This window comes from Mobula hypostoma, chromosome 3 (assembly GCF_963921235.1).
Source record: "Mobula hypostoma chromosome 3, sMobHyp1.1, whole genome shotgun sequence".
NCBI lineage: Eukaryota > Metazoa > Chordata > Chondrichthyes > Myliobatiformes > Myliobatidae > Mobula > Mobula hypostoma.
Genome location: NC_086099.1, coordinates 27,157,124 through 27,174,662, shown reverse-complemented (window position 1 = coordinate 27,174,662; position 17,539 = coordinate 27,157,124). Strand labels below are relative to the sequence as shown.

Below are 17,539 nucleotides of genomic sequence, written 5' to 3'. Positions count from 1 at the left end.
TAGAACAAAGGAAAATGAGGGGAGATTTGAGAGAGGTATACAAAATTATGACGTGTATAGATAGGATAAGTGCCAGCAGGCTTTTTCCACTGAGGTTGTGTGAGGCTAGAACCTTGGTGTCATGGGTTATAGGTGAAAGGTGAAATGGTGAAGAGGAACTTGTGGGGGAACTTTACTCAAAGGGTGGTGGAACAGCACATTACAACCTTCATGACTAAATATTGATTTTGAAAAGTAACTCACTTTTTGTCTGTATCAGAACTGCCCATTTCTATTGTAACTCATCCATACGTGGTATTAAATAGATAAGAACATGAGTAATAGGAGCAGGAGTAGGCCATCTAGCCCATTGAGCCTGCTCCGCCATTCAATAAGATCATGGCTAATCTGACCATGGACTCAGTATTAGCTCAGTTTCCTTCTCCCTAGCACACCTTGAACTGTTGGGTATATCTTACGGGTCTGTACTTCACAACTAACCCTTAATTCATTTAATGAGCTCCACAACTTTTCCTCATGACAACCTCAGCCTCACTCTATCAGATATGTTCATTTTGTTCTATCCATCCCTTCCCCATTTCCTCTACAACTTAAAACTCCTTCACAGCTTTTACAAAAGGCCATCAGGTTGAAACTTTAACTCTTTTTCTTTTTCCACAGTTGCTACATAGTTCACTGGGTGTTATAGCATTTTCTGCTTTTATTTCAGTTTTCCAACATCTGCAGCTTATTTTTTAATTTCCAAAGGGCCCTACTTACCCAGGGCATCAATTACACAGAAGTCCTGTATAAATACAGAAAATAAAATAAAGGAAAAGAATACAGGAACGGGGGAGGGTGGAGGTTATGGGCGTATGGGTGGTGGGAGAAGTCATGCAGCAATTGGACAAAACTGTGATAAGATCACGGGGTAACAAATATGAGTTGTATTGCTTGCCACACCTGAAGTGATATAATGGCCTTAAAAGAAATACAGAGAAAAACAATCAATACCTGCAAGTAAAGGGTTAAATTATTAGCTTTCTCTTTATTTAAAATCTAAATTTAGGTTATTAAATCCCAAAGCTAGTTCAATGAATTTAGAAAGGTGGTTTAATGAACTTTCTAAGATATCAGAGACAAATAAAGTTTTCTGTTGACTGAGAAATCTGGAAACGGTGGCCTTTGTGAAAATATAAAAATCAAGATATGTCTTTCAAAATTACCCCTTGTTAATAAACTACAAAAGTGACATCAGTTTTCTGTCACTAACCCGTTGAATGTTTAAGCAGTCAGCTTCCAGTTCTGAACAATAATATTCCATTGTCATCAAATACCATACTCGACCAAGTCATCCTGCACAACTTCCTTTTCTCTTTCATTTTAGCTTTTGGAATGTTTCTGCATTCAAACATCTGGACACAGGAGGTTGGTGATTCCTGCACTGCTCCAATTTTAATTTATTTTGCCAGCATGGCCTCCCCTATATTGGTGACACTCTACATAGATTGGGGGACTGCTTCGTCGAGCTCCTTCACTCTGTCCACAGCTAGCAGGATTTCTCAGTGGACAACCATTTTAATTCCACTGCCCATTCCGATTCTGACACGCTGGTCAATGACTTCCTCTACTGCCACAATGTTTCATTGTGACTCTTTCATAAGTCGAGGGATAGAGTTTAAGAGTCGCGAGGTAATGATGCAGCTCTATAAAACTCTGGTTAGGCCACACTTGGAGTACTGTGTCCAGTTCTGGTCACCTCACTATAGGAAGGATGTGGAAGCATTGGAAAGGGTACAGAGGAGATTTACCAGGATGCTGCCTGGTTTAGAGAGTATGGATTATGATCAGAGATTAAGGGAGCTAGGGCTTTACTCTTTGGGGAGAAGGAGGATGAGAAGAAACATGATAGAGGTGTACAAGATATTAAGAGGAATAGATAGAGTGGATAGCCAGCACCTCTTCCCCAGGGCACCACTGCTCAATACAAGAGGACATGGCTTTAAGGTAAGGGGTGGCAAGTTCAAAGGGGATATTAGAGGAAAGTTTTTTACTCAGAGAGTGGTTGGTTTGTGTGGAATGCACTACCTGAGTCAGTGGTGGAGGTAGATACACTAGTGAAATTTAAGAGACTACTAGACCAGTATATGGAGAAATTTAAGTCGGGGGGTTATATGGGAGGCAGGGTTTCAGGGTCGGCACAACATTGTGGGCCGAAGGGCCTGTACTGTGATGTACTATTCTATGCTCTATGTTCTAATGAGGGCACTCTGGGATGGAGGAACAGCACCTCATAATTCATCTGGGTAGCCTCCAAACTGATGATGGCACGAGTATCAATTTCTGTAACTTTTGATAATTTCTCACTCCCTCCCCATTCTCTCTTTTTCCATTCTGACTCCCCTTTTACCCTTCCTCTTCTCCTTACCTGCCTAACACCTCCCTCTGGTGTCCCTTCCTCTTCCCTCTCTCTCATGGTCCACTCACCCCTCCTACCAGATTCCTTCCTCTCCAGCCCTTCACCTTTTCCACCAATCACCTCCCAGTTTCTCACTTTATCTCCCCTCCCCACCTACCTATCTTTCTACTCACCTGGTTCCACCTATCACCTTCTAGCTTGTACTTCCCCTCCCCTCATCTTCTAATTCTGGTTCCCCCCTCCAACACTTCTTTTCCAATCCTGTTGAGAGGTCTCGGCCCAAAACGTCAGCTCTTAAAAACCCACTCTCAAAAAAAAACAACACAAGCTTGACATTATCCATTACTACTTCTTGATTTACACTTATTTTTTTTCTCAGTCTTTGGGGCTGAGGTCTTCTATTTTGGTTTCTCAATTGAACTAAATGATGACCAAGAATTGTAGCTTGAAGTTTACATTCTACACAGAATTCATGATATGTTTGGATTTTATTTGTGGTGTTAATAGCTAATTGGAGCCTGTAAAATTTCATCAACTGCAGATTATTTCCCTGCAATGTTGAAACACAGCAGACAATTGTTTAACAAAAGGTCATAAGCACAAGAAATTCTGCAGATGCTGGAAATCCAGAGTAATGCACACCAAATTGTGGAGGAACTCAGCAGGTCAGACAGCATTTATGCTTTCCATAGAAGTTGTCTGACCTGCTGAGTTCCTCCAGCATTTTGTATATGTTAATGGTAAGGTCAAATGTCTTCCCTTTTCTCCTAACAATTTGAGTAATTAAATAGGCAACAAAGATATTCATTTCTTCATTTGCCATTGCTAGTGTAAATTTACTCAACTAAGATCTGGGAGTTTAAAAGGTAGTATTCACAGAATGCTTTTCAATTTTTCAACTATACCTATTTTGATTAGTTGGTTTGTTCCCATTATTTTGTTGTAAAACTCCCATATGATCCTCAAGTGATCATATTCAACCAAACCAAAGCTTCCACTTTGAAAATCCTGAATCAAAGTGAATTATCATTCTGGGATAACTACAGAAGAACGTCCTGCATTTATTTTGTTGACTGCATAAATGAAAATGATAGAGAATGATTACAAATAATTGTTATAAAAATACAAAGGCTTTTTCATTCTTCCTTATACCTAGTTATTCTTCCTTATGATTTTTCATAACCTCACTATGGGAAATTTCCATTCTCGGCTGGAAAATAATCCTCTGTATGTGAAGTGGTTACATTGTTACTACAAATAGCAGGCAATGGAAATTTCCATTTTAACCCACAGTAGCCTTATTTGTTTGAGTGCTGTTTTCTTTTAGCCAGCATCTTTCATTAAGGTCTTGGAGGTGGTGCAGTGGCCTTCTTAAACTGCAAAGCTTGTGAGCTAGTGGAAACTGGATCAGAGTGCACTGTCCCAGCAGTGAACCGGCTTGGAACCCTGACCTCAAGCCTGCTAAATACCTCCGGGATGAAATAAAAACAATGTTGTTCAGAAAGGCAGCTCTATCAGGAAATATTTGCATGTTCTTGCAGACGTACATTTGAGAAGAGAAGTAGGGAACTGGCAGCCATCAAATGTTATATGATACCAGTATAAGGCATGTACGTAGTTGTACCAAGAGAATTATACAATATATAATTTTTTTCTCGGAATTTGTTAGTAGTCCAAAGCTTATTGTGGAGATTTAAGGTAGTTTGACAAGAAGCAAGTCTAAATAAAATGTCCATCTATTTTATAACATTTCAGACACAATGCTCATGCACAATTTGAAATAAATTAATAATGTCTTTTTCTATTTTTGCACTCCTTGTACAGATAATGCCCTGACTGAAATTTTAACTAAAGTTCAAAGTTCAAGGTAGATTTATTATCGAAGTACATATATGTCACCACATACTACCCTGAGATTCATTTTCTTGCAGGCATTCACAATCGAACAAAGAAATACAGTAGAGTCAATGAAAACTACACACAAAGACTGTCAATCAAATTAGAAACCTTACCACGGAGAAAGCACACTGTCATAATAGCTGAACAATTGAAACAGTGTACCAAAATCACAGATGTACCATGACCACTATTTCTATAATGACATATGACCATGCACCCAGGAAGTAACCACTGTTTCATTATGCAATTCTATTTTCATGTCACTTGTTATTGATAGAGCATAGCTTTAATGTTTCCAACAGTCTGTGAGTGCCTCCTAAGAACATTAGAAGAATAAACTAAAATAGTCTGCACAACACCTCAAATCAGCTCTGCATGTTATACCTCAAGACCACTTCTATATTGAATTCCTTTGTCTTCTAAGTCCATTACAAAATTCTTTCATTCTGAATATACACATCCACATGTTTGTCAGGAAGACAATTCCTAATATTCATAGCTCTCTGAATGATTTTTTCTTATCTCAGTGCCATTCTTATCAGATATGTTGGCTTCTTTCTCAAGCAATAGAAAATCTGCAGATGTTGGAAACCTTTCTCAAAGGTTTGCAGGTTCTCAGGATAAAGGTTTGAGATGAGGGTTAATTTTCCTCACCCTAGTGGCTATCAGTCTCAGAGTTCACTATTTTCTAGAACACCCAATCTGAGATGAGATATTTCCAGATTACCAATCCCCCATGTGAATTCAAGAGCAGGGAGGTCATGCTGTAACTATACAGGGTACTGGTGAGGCCGCACCTGGAGTACTCTGTGCAGTTCTAGTCTCCATACTTGAAGAAGGATATACTGGCTTTGGAGGCAGTGCAGAGGAGGTTCACCAGGTTGATTACAGAGATGAAGGGGTTAACCTATGAGGACAGATTGAGTCGCCTGGGACTATACTCGCTGGAATTCAGAAGAATGAGAGGGGATCTTGTAGAAACATACAACATTTTGAAAGGGACAGATAATAGAAGTAGGAAAGTTGTTTCCATTGGTCGGTGAAACTAGAACTAAGGAACATTGCCTCAAGATTCAGGGGAGAAGATTTAGGATGGAGATGAGGAGAAAATGTTTTTCCCAGAGAGTGGTGAATCTGTGGAATTCTCTGCCTAGGGAAGCAGTTGAGGCTTCTTCACTAAATATATTCAAGATACAGTTAGATAGGTTTTTACATAGTAAGGGAATTAAGGGTTATGGGGGAAAGGCAGGTAGATGGAGCTGAGTTTACAGACAGATCAGCCATGGTCTTATTAAATGGCAGGGCAGGCTCGATGGGCCGCATGGCCTACTCCTGCTCCTATTTCTTATGTTCTTATATATTATGAAATCCACTGAGTATAGTCCCATCCGATTGAATATTTCCCTGAAGGACAATCATCTCATCCCAGTAATCAATCTAGTGAATTTGTGTTATTAATTCCAAGCCAAGTATATTTTTCTTTAGTGACACACACAAAATGCTGGAAGACCTCAGCAAGTATGGAAGGAAGTGAACAGTGTACGTTTTGAGATGAAACCGTTCATCAGGACTCATATTGGACCCATATATACTCAGTAGCCACTTTATTAAGTACATCTGTACATCTGGTCATTAATGCATGTATCTAAACAACCAATCGTGAGGCAGCAACTCAATGCATAAAAGCATGCAGACATGGTCAAGAGGTTCAGTTGTTGTTCAGACCAAACATGGGGGGTTGTGGGGGATGGGGGGGGGAAGAATAGCAGTCTAGTGACTTTGACCATGGAATGATTGTTGGTACCAAACAGGTGGTTTGAGTATTACAAAAACTGCTGATGTTCTGGGATTTTCATGCATAATATGATATATATATAAAATAGTCACTGAGTGTATATTTCTTCGTGAGTTGCAGGAAAGTCCAGTACATCTCTTCCTCACTGATAATTGGCTTTAAATGGTACTGGAAATGGACTTTGTTATAGATAACTATAATTGCTTCCATAATTGAGCTTTCACAATGGCATTAGATAAGCATTTCTTTGATTAATTAATAGAATGCAGCCATACCTACATGCTGATGAAGGGTCTCAGTCTGAAATGGCAACTGTTTACTCCCTTCCATTGATGCTGCCTAACTGCTGCGTTCGTCCAGCATTTGGTGTGTATTACGCTAGATTTCCAGCATCTGCAGAATCGCTTGCATTTACCATTTCCGACCAGGCCAGTGTTTACTGAATATCCCCAATTGTCAGTAATCTTAGTGGTGTGATGAAGCCATTTTGTAGACAAATCAAAGATCAGCCATATAAACCAAACTGGCAAAATATGATTTTAATTAATCATATTTTGAAATATCAATATTGCTGACGTCCCCCCCCCCCCCAGGTAACAATTATACACAATCCCTGGGTAGCAGCATTAATGTATTTACCATCTTCACCCCCACCCTCCCGGGTAACTGACGTTCCATAGGCACAACTACTAATACTAGTTTTAATTCCAGATTTATCTTATTGATTGAATTTAAAGCTGTTAAAGTTGCAAGATGGAATTTGAATCCGGTCCACGGATCCTGTTCTCTGAATTACCAGTCTACCCAATGCCAAGACCGAGTGATGATCTGTAATGGCAAACCATCTTTAAGTCAGGATTGTGGCCCGCACATTGCAGAAGGAAATCTTTGAGGACATAGGATAAATTAATTCCAAGAGATAATGCAGAATAGATAACTCTAAGCTATATGTCCTTTTAACAATAGTGCTTTGTAACTTTATTTTCTGTTGTTTGTTCTTCTCCTAAACAGATTCCACCAGCTGCTCCAGCTGTACTTTGCACAGCACAAATATGCAGGAAAATACATTTCCCCGATTTCACTGGAATGTTGTCAGCTGCAGTAGTACATAGTAGCTTTGTCAACAACCACTTGCATAACTATTTTCTCACAAGTATTAACATTTTGTTTCCAGTGAAGCTTTTAATCCATCAGGCTTATTTGTTCTGAAAATTAATCCCTCCTAGGACTAAAAGGCTTTCATAGTTTGCAACACACAAACATGTATGTTTCCCATTAGTTTAAATTTATGAAGGTAAGTTCTTGTATTTTTTTTTGGTGTGAAATATTGAAAGAATTTTGCTGTAGATTGCCAAATGCAGTGTTCATAGTCGTTTGGCAGATCATTGATACAATTGGCATAAATAACAATGTCATAAAATAAAAACCCAAATTCTTCACAAAAGACTTTTGGCATCCTATTTCCCTACTTCTTTACGCTACCATCTCTTCTGTGTTCTACTGTGATTGCCGGCAAGGAAATCTCAGGGTAGTATATGGTTACGTACAGTACATGTACTTTGATAATAAATTTATTTTGAACTAACTTTGAACCAACTCTCCAAGTCATTAAATATACTGCTCCCCAGTTTATTCAGAGTTCTAAAAGAGGTAGCTGAAGAGATTGTAGAGGCATTAGACACGCTGATTCAAGAATTATTGGAATCAGGGTTTCAGATAATTGGCAATTTGTAAGTGTAACATTGCTGTTTAAGAAAAGAGCAGGCAAAAGACAGGAAACTACAGGCTGGTTAGCCTGACCTTGGTGGTTGGTAAGATTTTAAGGTCCACTATTAAGGATGAAATTTTGGAGTACTTCGAAGTATATGATAAAGCAAGATCAAGTCAACATGGTTTCCTGAGATCTTGCCTGAACAATCTGTTAGAATTCTTTGAGTAAGGAACAAGCATGTCAGACAGATGGGAGTCTGTGGATGTTACTTACTTGGACGTTCAGAAGGCCTTTGGCAAGGTGTCTCACACAAGGCTGATCAACAGGACAGGAGCCTAGAATGTCAGAGGATGGGTACTAGTATGTATTGGCTGGCTGGAAGAAGTCAGGGAGTAAGGATAAAGAAGTCCTTTACAAGATGGCTGCTGATGGCTAGTGGAGTTCCACAGTAGTCACTGCTGGGATGGCAACCTTTTCGTTTATACATTCATGGTCTGGATGAAGAAACTGATGGTTTTACAGCCGAGTTTGCAGATGATACAAAAAATATGTGGAGGGATGTGTAGTATGGAGGCAGGGAATCTGCAAAAGAACTTGGGCAGGTTGGCAGAACAGGCAAAGAATTGACAGATGGACTATTGTATAGAAAAGAGAGAAGGAGGGAAGAAAGAAATGAGGGAGCAGCCCTCATATTCCGTGTGGCTAGCATCCAACCTGATGACATGACATCAATTTCTCCAACTCCTGTACATTACACCCCATTACTCCCTTCTCTCTTTTCTATTCTCTGTTCTGGTTACCATCTTACCCCTTCTCTTTTCCTCACTTGCCAACACCTCACACTGGTTTCCCTCCTTCCCTCTTTCTTTCATGGACCACTGTCCTCTTCTATTAGATTCCTTCTTCTTCTACCATAAGTTCATAAGACATGGGAACAGAATTAGGCCATTTAGCCCATTGAGTCTGCTCTGCCATTCAATCAACCCTCTCAACTCCACCTTTGACACTCTTACTAATCAAGAACCTATCAACCTCTACCTTAAATATACCCAATGACTTGGCCTCCGCAGCCATCTGTGGCAATGAATTCCACAGATTCACCACCCTCCAGCTAAGGAAATTCCTCATCATGTTCGTTCTAAAGAAATGTGCTTGTATTCTGAGGTTGCATCCTCTGCATGTCTACTTGCTGAGTACCTCCAGCACCTAATGTGTTTATGTCTGACACTAATCTTTTGACATGTTATTCTTAATCCCATGTTCCAAAGATGTAAGGATTGGTAAATTGAGGGCATGCTATGTTGGTGCTGGAAGCATGGCGACTCTTGCAGGCTCCAACACATCCTTGGGCTGTTGTTCATTGATGTAAATAACATGTTTTACTGTATGTTCCAAGGTATATGAGAGAGGTAATGCTAATCCTTACTGGATAAGCTTATCAATACTCCAGATTTCCAAATGTAAGATCTGTGTTACAAGAACTAATTAATTAAATTTATCCATCTTTGAAGTAATAATTGCACATTCTCTGAATCAAAACCATTAAGACTTTTGTTCAAATTATTTCACTGGACAGGCAACACCTGAAGAAAGTTGCAGCTCAGCAAACAGAGGAGTTGAGCATCTTACCAGATAAATAAAGTCATGATCATGCCGAGGAACAATATCATGGATAATTCTGCTTTCGGAGAGTTGCTGCCTTTTCGGTTGGCACTGACACTTGGGGTTGTACTGGTTAAATTTTCTGAAACTGTCAAAGCAATAAAAGATTTATTAAGGTCGTGGCATTACATCAATACTGTATATTTGCCTTGGCTTAGTTGATTTTTTTTTGCATCTTAAACAGTCATGCCATAAATTCATCATTGTTTGGTAATGGTAAACATGCGCACAAGTATCAGTTGTACATTCGACTCCATTAACTCCAACCAAAGACAGATTTCTCTGCCTTTCCAGGACTGGGATCTACTGTATCAGTTAAACTTTCTGAAGTACTAACAGAGTGCTACTCTGCCACTCTGTTATGGTGAATATTAAAAAACCCAAAAGGTAGTACTTAAAGGAAAGCAGAGAATTCTGATTAATAATTTCCCTTCTTCTAATAATATCAAAAATAAATTAAGTGATTTTTTTGTGGGACCTTGTGGGAAACCTGCTTACTTAATATTCATTGAATCAGGTGAACATGTTAGACATTATATAAATTCAAGCTTTCTCCTAACATGCAGGTTTGCTTGACAGATATAAGGAACTGAGAAAAATGTAGAATATAATCACATAATTTCTACAACCAATCCATGTTGCACATGAGGAGGCAGGCTAAAGAAATACTCCATTGAGTCTCTATCTGCTTGCTTTTTAGATGTAAGATTGTTTTTTTAAATGTATTTTGTAATCAACCAGAATTTGGCACAGAGAATATTTTCATCAAAGAATGACATACACTGCCTGAATGATGTAGCCTCATTAGCATTGCTGTTGGTTGCTTGCCTGAAAGAGCTGGCAGCTTGCAATTTGGAATGACTGCAAAGACAGTCTGATCCCCACTCTGTAAATCATGAGGTAGTTAAGTTATTAAAATGGGAGAATTTTTTGAAGAAACTGAGGACTACATCCCCAAACAACAGGAATTCTGCAGATGCTGGAAATTCAAGCAACATACATCAAAGTTGCTGGTGAATGCAGCAGGCCAAGCAGCATCTATAGGAAGAGGCGCAGTCGATGTTTCAGGCTGAGACCCTTCGTCAGGACTAACTGAAGGAAGAGTGAGTAAGGGATTTGAAAGCTGGAGGGGGAGGGGGAGATGCAAAATGATAGGAGAAGACAGGAGGGGGAGGGATAGAGCCGAGAGCTGGACAGGTGATAGGCAAAAGGGGATACGAGAGGATCATGGGACAGGAGGCCTAGGGAGAAAGACGGGGGGGGGGGGTGACCCAGAATAGACTTTTCACGTGGGTTTCAAAAAAGCCCTCCTTCCCATCTCTACTCAGGGCCCTACATAAAGTCACATGTGAACTTTACTTCTATAATGATCTATAATGAGTGTCTGCCAAGTTTTAATTCAAGTGAACTGTCCATTTATTAAGTAGCTAAAAGCACATTAGAGTCTTATGATGCTCCCACTTGAAGCAGGTAACTAACACCAAGGCCAAGAAAGCTCACCAAAGTCTTTACTTCCTCAGGAGGCTAAAGAAATTTGGCATCACCCTGGTGACCCTTACTAATTTTTATTAATGGACCATAGAAAATATCCTAGCTGAATGTATAATAACTTGGAACGGCAGCTGCTTTGCATGTGGCCACACAAAACTGCAGAGGATTGTGGACACAGTTCAGCACATCACAGAAACCAGCCTCCCCTCCATGGATTCTGTCTATCCTTCTCACTGCCTCAGTAGATCAGCATTCTTCTCTCTTCAAGTGAGCAGAAGATAGAAAGGTCTGAAAGTGTGTACCACTAGGCTTAAGGACAGTCTCCATCTTGCTGTTGTAAGACTAGTAACTCTAGCTGTTTTAAGACAAGTAAATGCTTCCCTAGTATAAGAAAATGTATTCTTGACCTCACAATATACCTCATTATGATCTTGCACCTTATTGTTTATCCCTGTACTGTACTTTCTCTGTAACTGCTGTATTTCATTCTGCATTCTGCTGTTTAACCTTGTATCTTAATGCACTGTATAATGATTTGATCTGTAGGAACAGTACGCAAGACAAGCTTCTCACTGTACCTCGGTACATGTGACTATAATAAACCTATACCAATTACAACCCAAATTAGTTTAAAACAATTCTTAAATCCAAAGGCAGATTTCAAAAGTACAAACACACACACACACACACACACACACACACACACACACACACACACTTTCACAGGTATGTAAAGAAATATTATTTGTGAATCATAAACACGAAAAATTCTGCAGATGCTGGAAATCCAAAGCAACACACACAAAATGCTGGAGGAACTCAGCAGGTCAGGCTGCATCTATAGAAATGAGTAAATAGTTGACACTTCAGGCTGACAGACCCTTTTTCAGGTCTGGGATTCTGAATGACAAGTTGTTATGCAAGTGACTGACAGATTCACACATTGTATAGGGATAAGTTCTCTCTTTCTCAATAAAAGGACAATTTTAAAGACTTGGCCATTTGTTTCCCATGCTTCAGCATCACAAGACTTTCAAAGTTATGAAAGATATAAACCAAAAAATTACACTGTACAGCTATGTTAGATCATACCATTGATGTTTCTTTCTATAGGCTTGTAATCTGTTGCAAATGCAGTCCATGGTGTTGCATGCACAGCCTTACTCCATTCACTCCAGGTCCCAATCTCACTGTCTTTAGCAGCAACTTGTATTATGTGTTCTTTCCCTTCATATGCATCAGTGATTGTATGAAATGGAACATCAGTCACTTCGACCTACGAACAACAGAAACAGATCATCATACAGGTATCAACAAATAGTAGTGTAAGGAAACAGGGTAACCACTAAATCTATCTCAATTTCAGCTCCTTTAGGATTGTTTCACTCTTTTCAAGTACCACTTTCTCTATATTCCCTTGTAGTAACCCAAACGTCAATGTATAGATGTTGACTCCAGCCTACTTATTGTATACATTTCAAACCGCTGCAACCAGCAGTCACACAGTAAGAATGTGATTATTTCATTCGTTATTTACTTCAAGCTTTATGACACTTAGCATTTAAGTTCCTCTTCATCAGCTGGATTTCACAATCGCAAAATCACAAACAAAACATTTCACCATATGTTTCCATGTACATGTGATGCATACACACCGTGTTCACTTTATTATGTACATCTGTCCACCTGCTTGTTACTCTAATCAGCTAATCATGTGGCAACAACTCAAGGCATAAAAGCATGAAGACATGGTCAAGTGGTTCAGTTGTTGTGCAGACCAAACAACAGAATGGGGAAGAAACGTGATCTAAGTGACTTTGACCATGGATTGATTGCTGGTGCCAGGCAGAGTGATTTAGGTATCTCAAAAACTGCTGATATCCAGGGATTTTTTTCTCTCTACATAACAGTCTCTGGAGCTTACAGAGAATGGTGCAAACAAAACAAAGTTCAGTGGGTGTTAATGAGAAAGGTCAGAGGAGAATTTCCAGACTAGTTCAAGCCGACAGGGAGATGACAGTAATTCAGATAACCATGTGTTACAACAGCGTGTGCAGGCGAGCATCTCTGCATGCACAACATATCAAATTTAGAAGTGGATGGGCTACAGAAGCAAAAGACGGTGAACGTGCACTCAGTGGCCTCTTTATTAGGTACAGAAAGTACCTAATAAAGTGGCCACTGGGTATAAATGAATCTGAATCTGAAAAGTGAAAATGAAAATGTAAAGGGAACTGGCTACATGAAAGCTAATTTTGCTGGTTTGCCATCTTAAATATTGCCCAAATATTTATTATTAATTTATTAATACATTGCAACAAACAAAATGTTTAGAGCGATAAAATTATTCTAACCTTCATCCCAGGAAGAAGGTAGAAATGATAATGGGAATGTTAGCCTTATGTTGGATGTATAATTAAATTCAAAATCAACAGGAGCTTACTGATCACTTGGCCATATCGAAAATACTAAAATAACCCTGATAATCAATAGGAACCGTGTAAACCTGGCTCATTGCCAATTCTCTCTGCTGCTCAGATATCTTCGAAGATGCGAATTTCTACAGGAAATCATTATTCCCAAAGCAGCAAAGCTCAATTTTAGCCTGACTCGGCAGAAGTTGGGAGTTTCAGATAAGCATAGATTACTGGTCCAGATTTCTACTAATCCTTCATGAAAAGAAACAATCTACAGAACATATGGAAATAAAAGCAGAAAATTCTAGAAATACATAGAAACATAGAAACATAGAAACATAGAAAATAGGTGCAGGAGTAGGCCATTCGGCCCTTCGAGCCTGCACCGCCATTTATTATGATCATGGCTGATCATCCAACTCAGAACCCAGCCTTCCCTCCATACCCCCTGACCCCTGTAGCCACAAGGGCCATATCTAACTTCCTTTTAAACATAGCTAATGAACTGGCCTCAACAGTTTGCTGTGGCAGAGAATTCCACAGATTCACCACTCTCTGTGTGAAGAAGTTTTTCCTAACCTCGGTCCTAAAAGGCTTCCCCTCTATCCTCAAACTGTGACCCCTCGTTCTAGACCTCCCCAACATCGGGAACAATCTTCCTGCATCTAGCCTGTCCAATCCCTTTAGGATCTTATACGTTTCAATCAGATCCCCCCTCAATCTTCTAAATTCCAACGAGTACAAGCCCAGTTCATCCAGTCTTTCTTCATATGAAAGACCTGCCATCCCAGGAATCAATCTGGTGAACCTTCTTTGTACTCCCTCTATGGCAAAGATGTCTTTCCTCAGATTAGGGGACCAAAACTGCACACAATACTCCAGGTGTGGTCTCACCAAGGCCTTGTACAACTGCAGTAGTACCTCCCTGCTCCTGTACTCGAATCCTCTCGCTATAAATGCCAGCATACCGTTCGCCTTTTTCACCGCCTGCTGTACCTGCATGCCCACTTTCAATGACTGGTGTATAATGACACCCAGGTCTCGTTGCACCTCCCCTTTTCCTAATCGGCCACCATTCAGATAATAATCTGTTTTCCTATTTTTGCCACCAAAGTGGATAACTTCACATTTATCCACATTAAATTGCATCTGCCATGAGTTTGCCCACTCACCCAACCTATCCAAGTCACCCTGCATCCTCTTAGCATCCTCCTCACTGCTAACACTGCCACCCAGCTTCGTGTCATCCGCAAACTTGGAGATGCTGCATTTAATTCCCTCATCCAAGTCATTAATATATATTGTAAACAACTGGGGTCCCAGCACTGAGCCTTGCGGTACCCCACTAGTCACCGCCTGCCATTCTGAAAAGGTCCCGTTTATTCCCACTCTTTGCTTCCTGTCTGCTAACCAATTCTCCACCCACACCAATACCTTACCCCCAATACCGTGTGCTTTAAGTTTGCACACTAATCTCCTATGTGGGACCTTGTCAAAAGCCTTTTGAAAATCCAAATATACCACATCCACTGGTTCTCCCCTATCCACTCTACTAGTTACATCCTCAAAAAATTCTATGAGATTCGTCAGACATGATTTTCCTTTCACAAATCCATGCTGACTTTGTCCGATCATTTCACCGCTTTCCAAATGTGCTGTTATCACATCCTTGATAACTGACTCCAGCAGTTTCCCCACCACCGACGTTAGGCTAACCGGCCTATAATTCCCCGGTTTCTCTCTCCCTCCTTTTTTAAAAAGTGGGGTTACATTAGCCACCCTCCAATCCTCAGGAACTAGTCCAGAATCTAACGAGTTTTGAAAAATTATCACTAATGCATCCACTATTTCTTGGGCCACTTCCTTAAGCACTCTGGGATGCAGACCATCTGGCCCTGGGGATTTATCTGCCTTCAATCCCTTCAATTTACCTAACACCACTTCCCTACTAACATGTATTTCGCTCAGTTCCTCCATCTCACTGGACCCTCTGTCCCTTACTATTTCTGGAAGATTATTTATGTCCTCCTTAGTGAAGACAGAACCAAAGTAATTATTCAATTGGTCTGCCATGTCCTTGCTCCCCATAATCAATTCACCTGTTTCTGTTTGCAGGGGACCTACATTTGTCTTTATCAGTCTTTTCCTTTTTACATATCTATAAAAGCTTTTACAGTCCGTTTTTATGTTCTCTGCCAGTTTTCTCTCATAATCTTTTTTCCCCTTCCTAATTAAGCCCTTTGTCCTCCTCTGCTGAACTCTGAACTTCTCCCAGTCCTCAGGTGAGCCACTTTCTCTGGCTAATTTGTATGCTACTTCTTTGGAATTGATACTATCCCTAATTTCTCTTGTCAGCCACGGGTGCACTACCTTCCTTGATTTATTCTTTTGCCAAACTGGGATGAACAATTGTTGTAGTTCATCCATGCAACCTTTAAATGCCTGCCATTGCATATCCACCGTCAATCCTTGAAGTGTCATTTGCCAGTCTATCTTAGCTAATTCATGTCTCATACCTTCAAAGTTACCCCTCTTTAAGTTCAGAACCTTTGTTTCTGAATTAACTACGTCACTCTCCATGTTAATGAAGAATTCCACCATATTATGGTCACTCTTACCCAAGGGGCCTCTCACGACAAGATCGCTAATTAACCCTTCCTCATTGCTCAAAACCCAGTCCAGAATAGCCTGCTCTCTAGTCGGTTCCTCGACATGTTGGTTCAAAAAACCATCCCGCATACATTCCAAGAAATCCTCTTCCTCAGCACCTTTACCAATTTGGTTCACCCAGTCTACATGTAGATTGAAGTCACCCATTATAACTGCTGTTCCTTTATTGCACACATTTCTAATTTCCTGTTTAATACCATCTCCGACCTCACTACTACTGTTAGGTGGCCTGTACACAACTCCCACCAGCGTCTTCTGCCCCTTAGTGTTACGCAGCTCTACCCATATCGATTCCACATCTTCCCGGCTTATGTCCTTCCTTTCTATTGCGTTAATCTCTTTTTTAACCAGCAACGCCACCCCACCTCCCCTTCCTTCGTGTCTATCCCTCCTGAATATTGAATATCCCTGAACGTTGAGCTCCCATCCCTGGTCACCCTGGAGCCATGTCTCTGTGATCCCAACTATATCATAATCATTAATAACAATCTGCACTTTCAATTCATCCACCAAATCAAATAAATCAAATCAATCAGCATCTGACTGCTAAGAAACAGTTCATTAATTATTCCATGGTGCCTTTTTAGCTAAAATCTTCTGATGAAAGATTACATTTATTCATGCCAAAGGTTGTATCCAGTAGGATCAGCATAAAATCTTTCAGAACACTGCTGATAAATTGCTCCATTCATGACATATTGTTAGATCTGGTAAATAGAAAAGTAAGTTCAATGCAGATGAGGATGGGTATGAGGGAAATACATGGGCTGGTAAGGGTAACAGTCTTAAGAAAAGGACAATTCAAGAATAAGGTATATCACCCTCTTACTGGGGCTCATATACAGACGTGACCCATTGGCCAACAGCCACGTGACTCAGTAGAGAGAAGACAACCTTCCGTTAAAGGATATACATCTAGAGTCGGTATGATTTGGGGTTCCAGCAAACAGGAATGCCGTGATGTTGCGATTAAAGGAACTTTGATTTCAGTGAATGCTGTGTAAGTACTGCCCATAAAGAGTTATTGGCAGCCCAGAAATGACAGATAGTACACCAGTATAAAATTATAATGAAAGCATATTTATTAATTTTCAACTTTAACAAACAGTTACAGAAAATGTAAAGACAAATAAAATGGCCCATTACAGTTAAACCTGTCCAATGTGCACATAACATTGGAGCTCATACTGGAGTATTCACTCTTACTCAAGTGCTGGACCCACGGTCTGCTTGAAAGCACTGGCCACATTCCGAATTCCCTTCGAAGACCATCTCAAATGAACAGTCTCTCTCAGGAGTATTGGCCCTTCCTCCTTGGAGGCATTCATCCACACAATGCACTTCTTGCAATGGGGACTTTCCTTCCAATGGCATTCTGTGGCATCTTCCCTGTGGCTTGACCCACAGCTCTCACCAAAAGGCCCCAAACCAGACCACTGTCCTTCAGAACTCTCTTCCCCAGAGCTCTCTAGAACCTTCTTTCACATCCCACAACT

General features: G+C 40.2%; 1 protein-coding gene across 3 annotated transcripts in view; it reads right to left on the bottom strand.

The window, feature by feature from the left end:
- Positions 1–17,539, bottom strand: part of cntfr (ciliary neurotrophic factor receptor) — a 343,443-nt gene that overhangs the window by 7,990 nt on the left and 317,914 nt on the right. For all 3 annotated transcript variants that reach the window (XM_063042795.1, XM_063042797.1, XM_063042796.1), the window contains 2 exons: positions 12,049–12,232; positions 9,433–9,553 (listed from right to left, as the gene is read on the bottom strand). In XM_063042795.1, the coding sequence (XP_062898865.1) occupies positions 9,433–9,553; positions 12,049–12,232 (305 nt within the window). The remainder of the gene's footprint in view (positions 1–9,432; positions 9,554–12,048; positions 12,233–17,539) is intronic.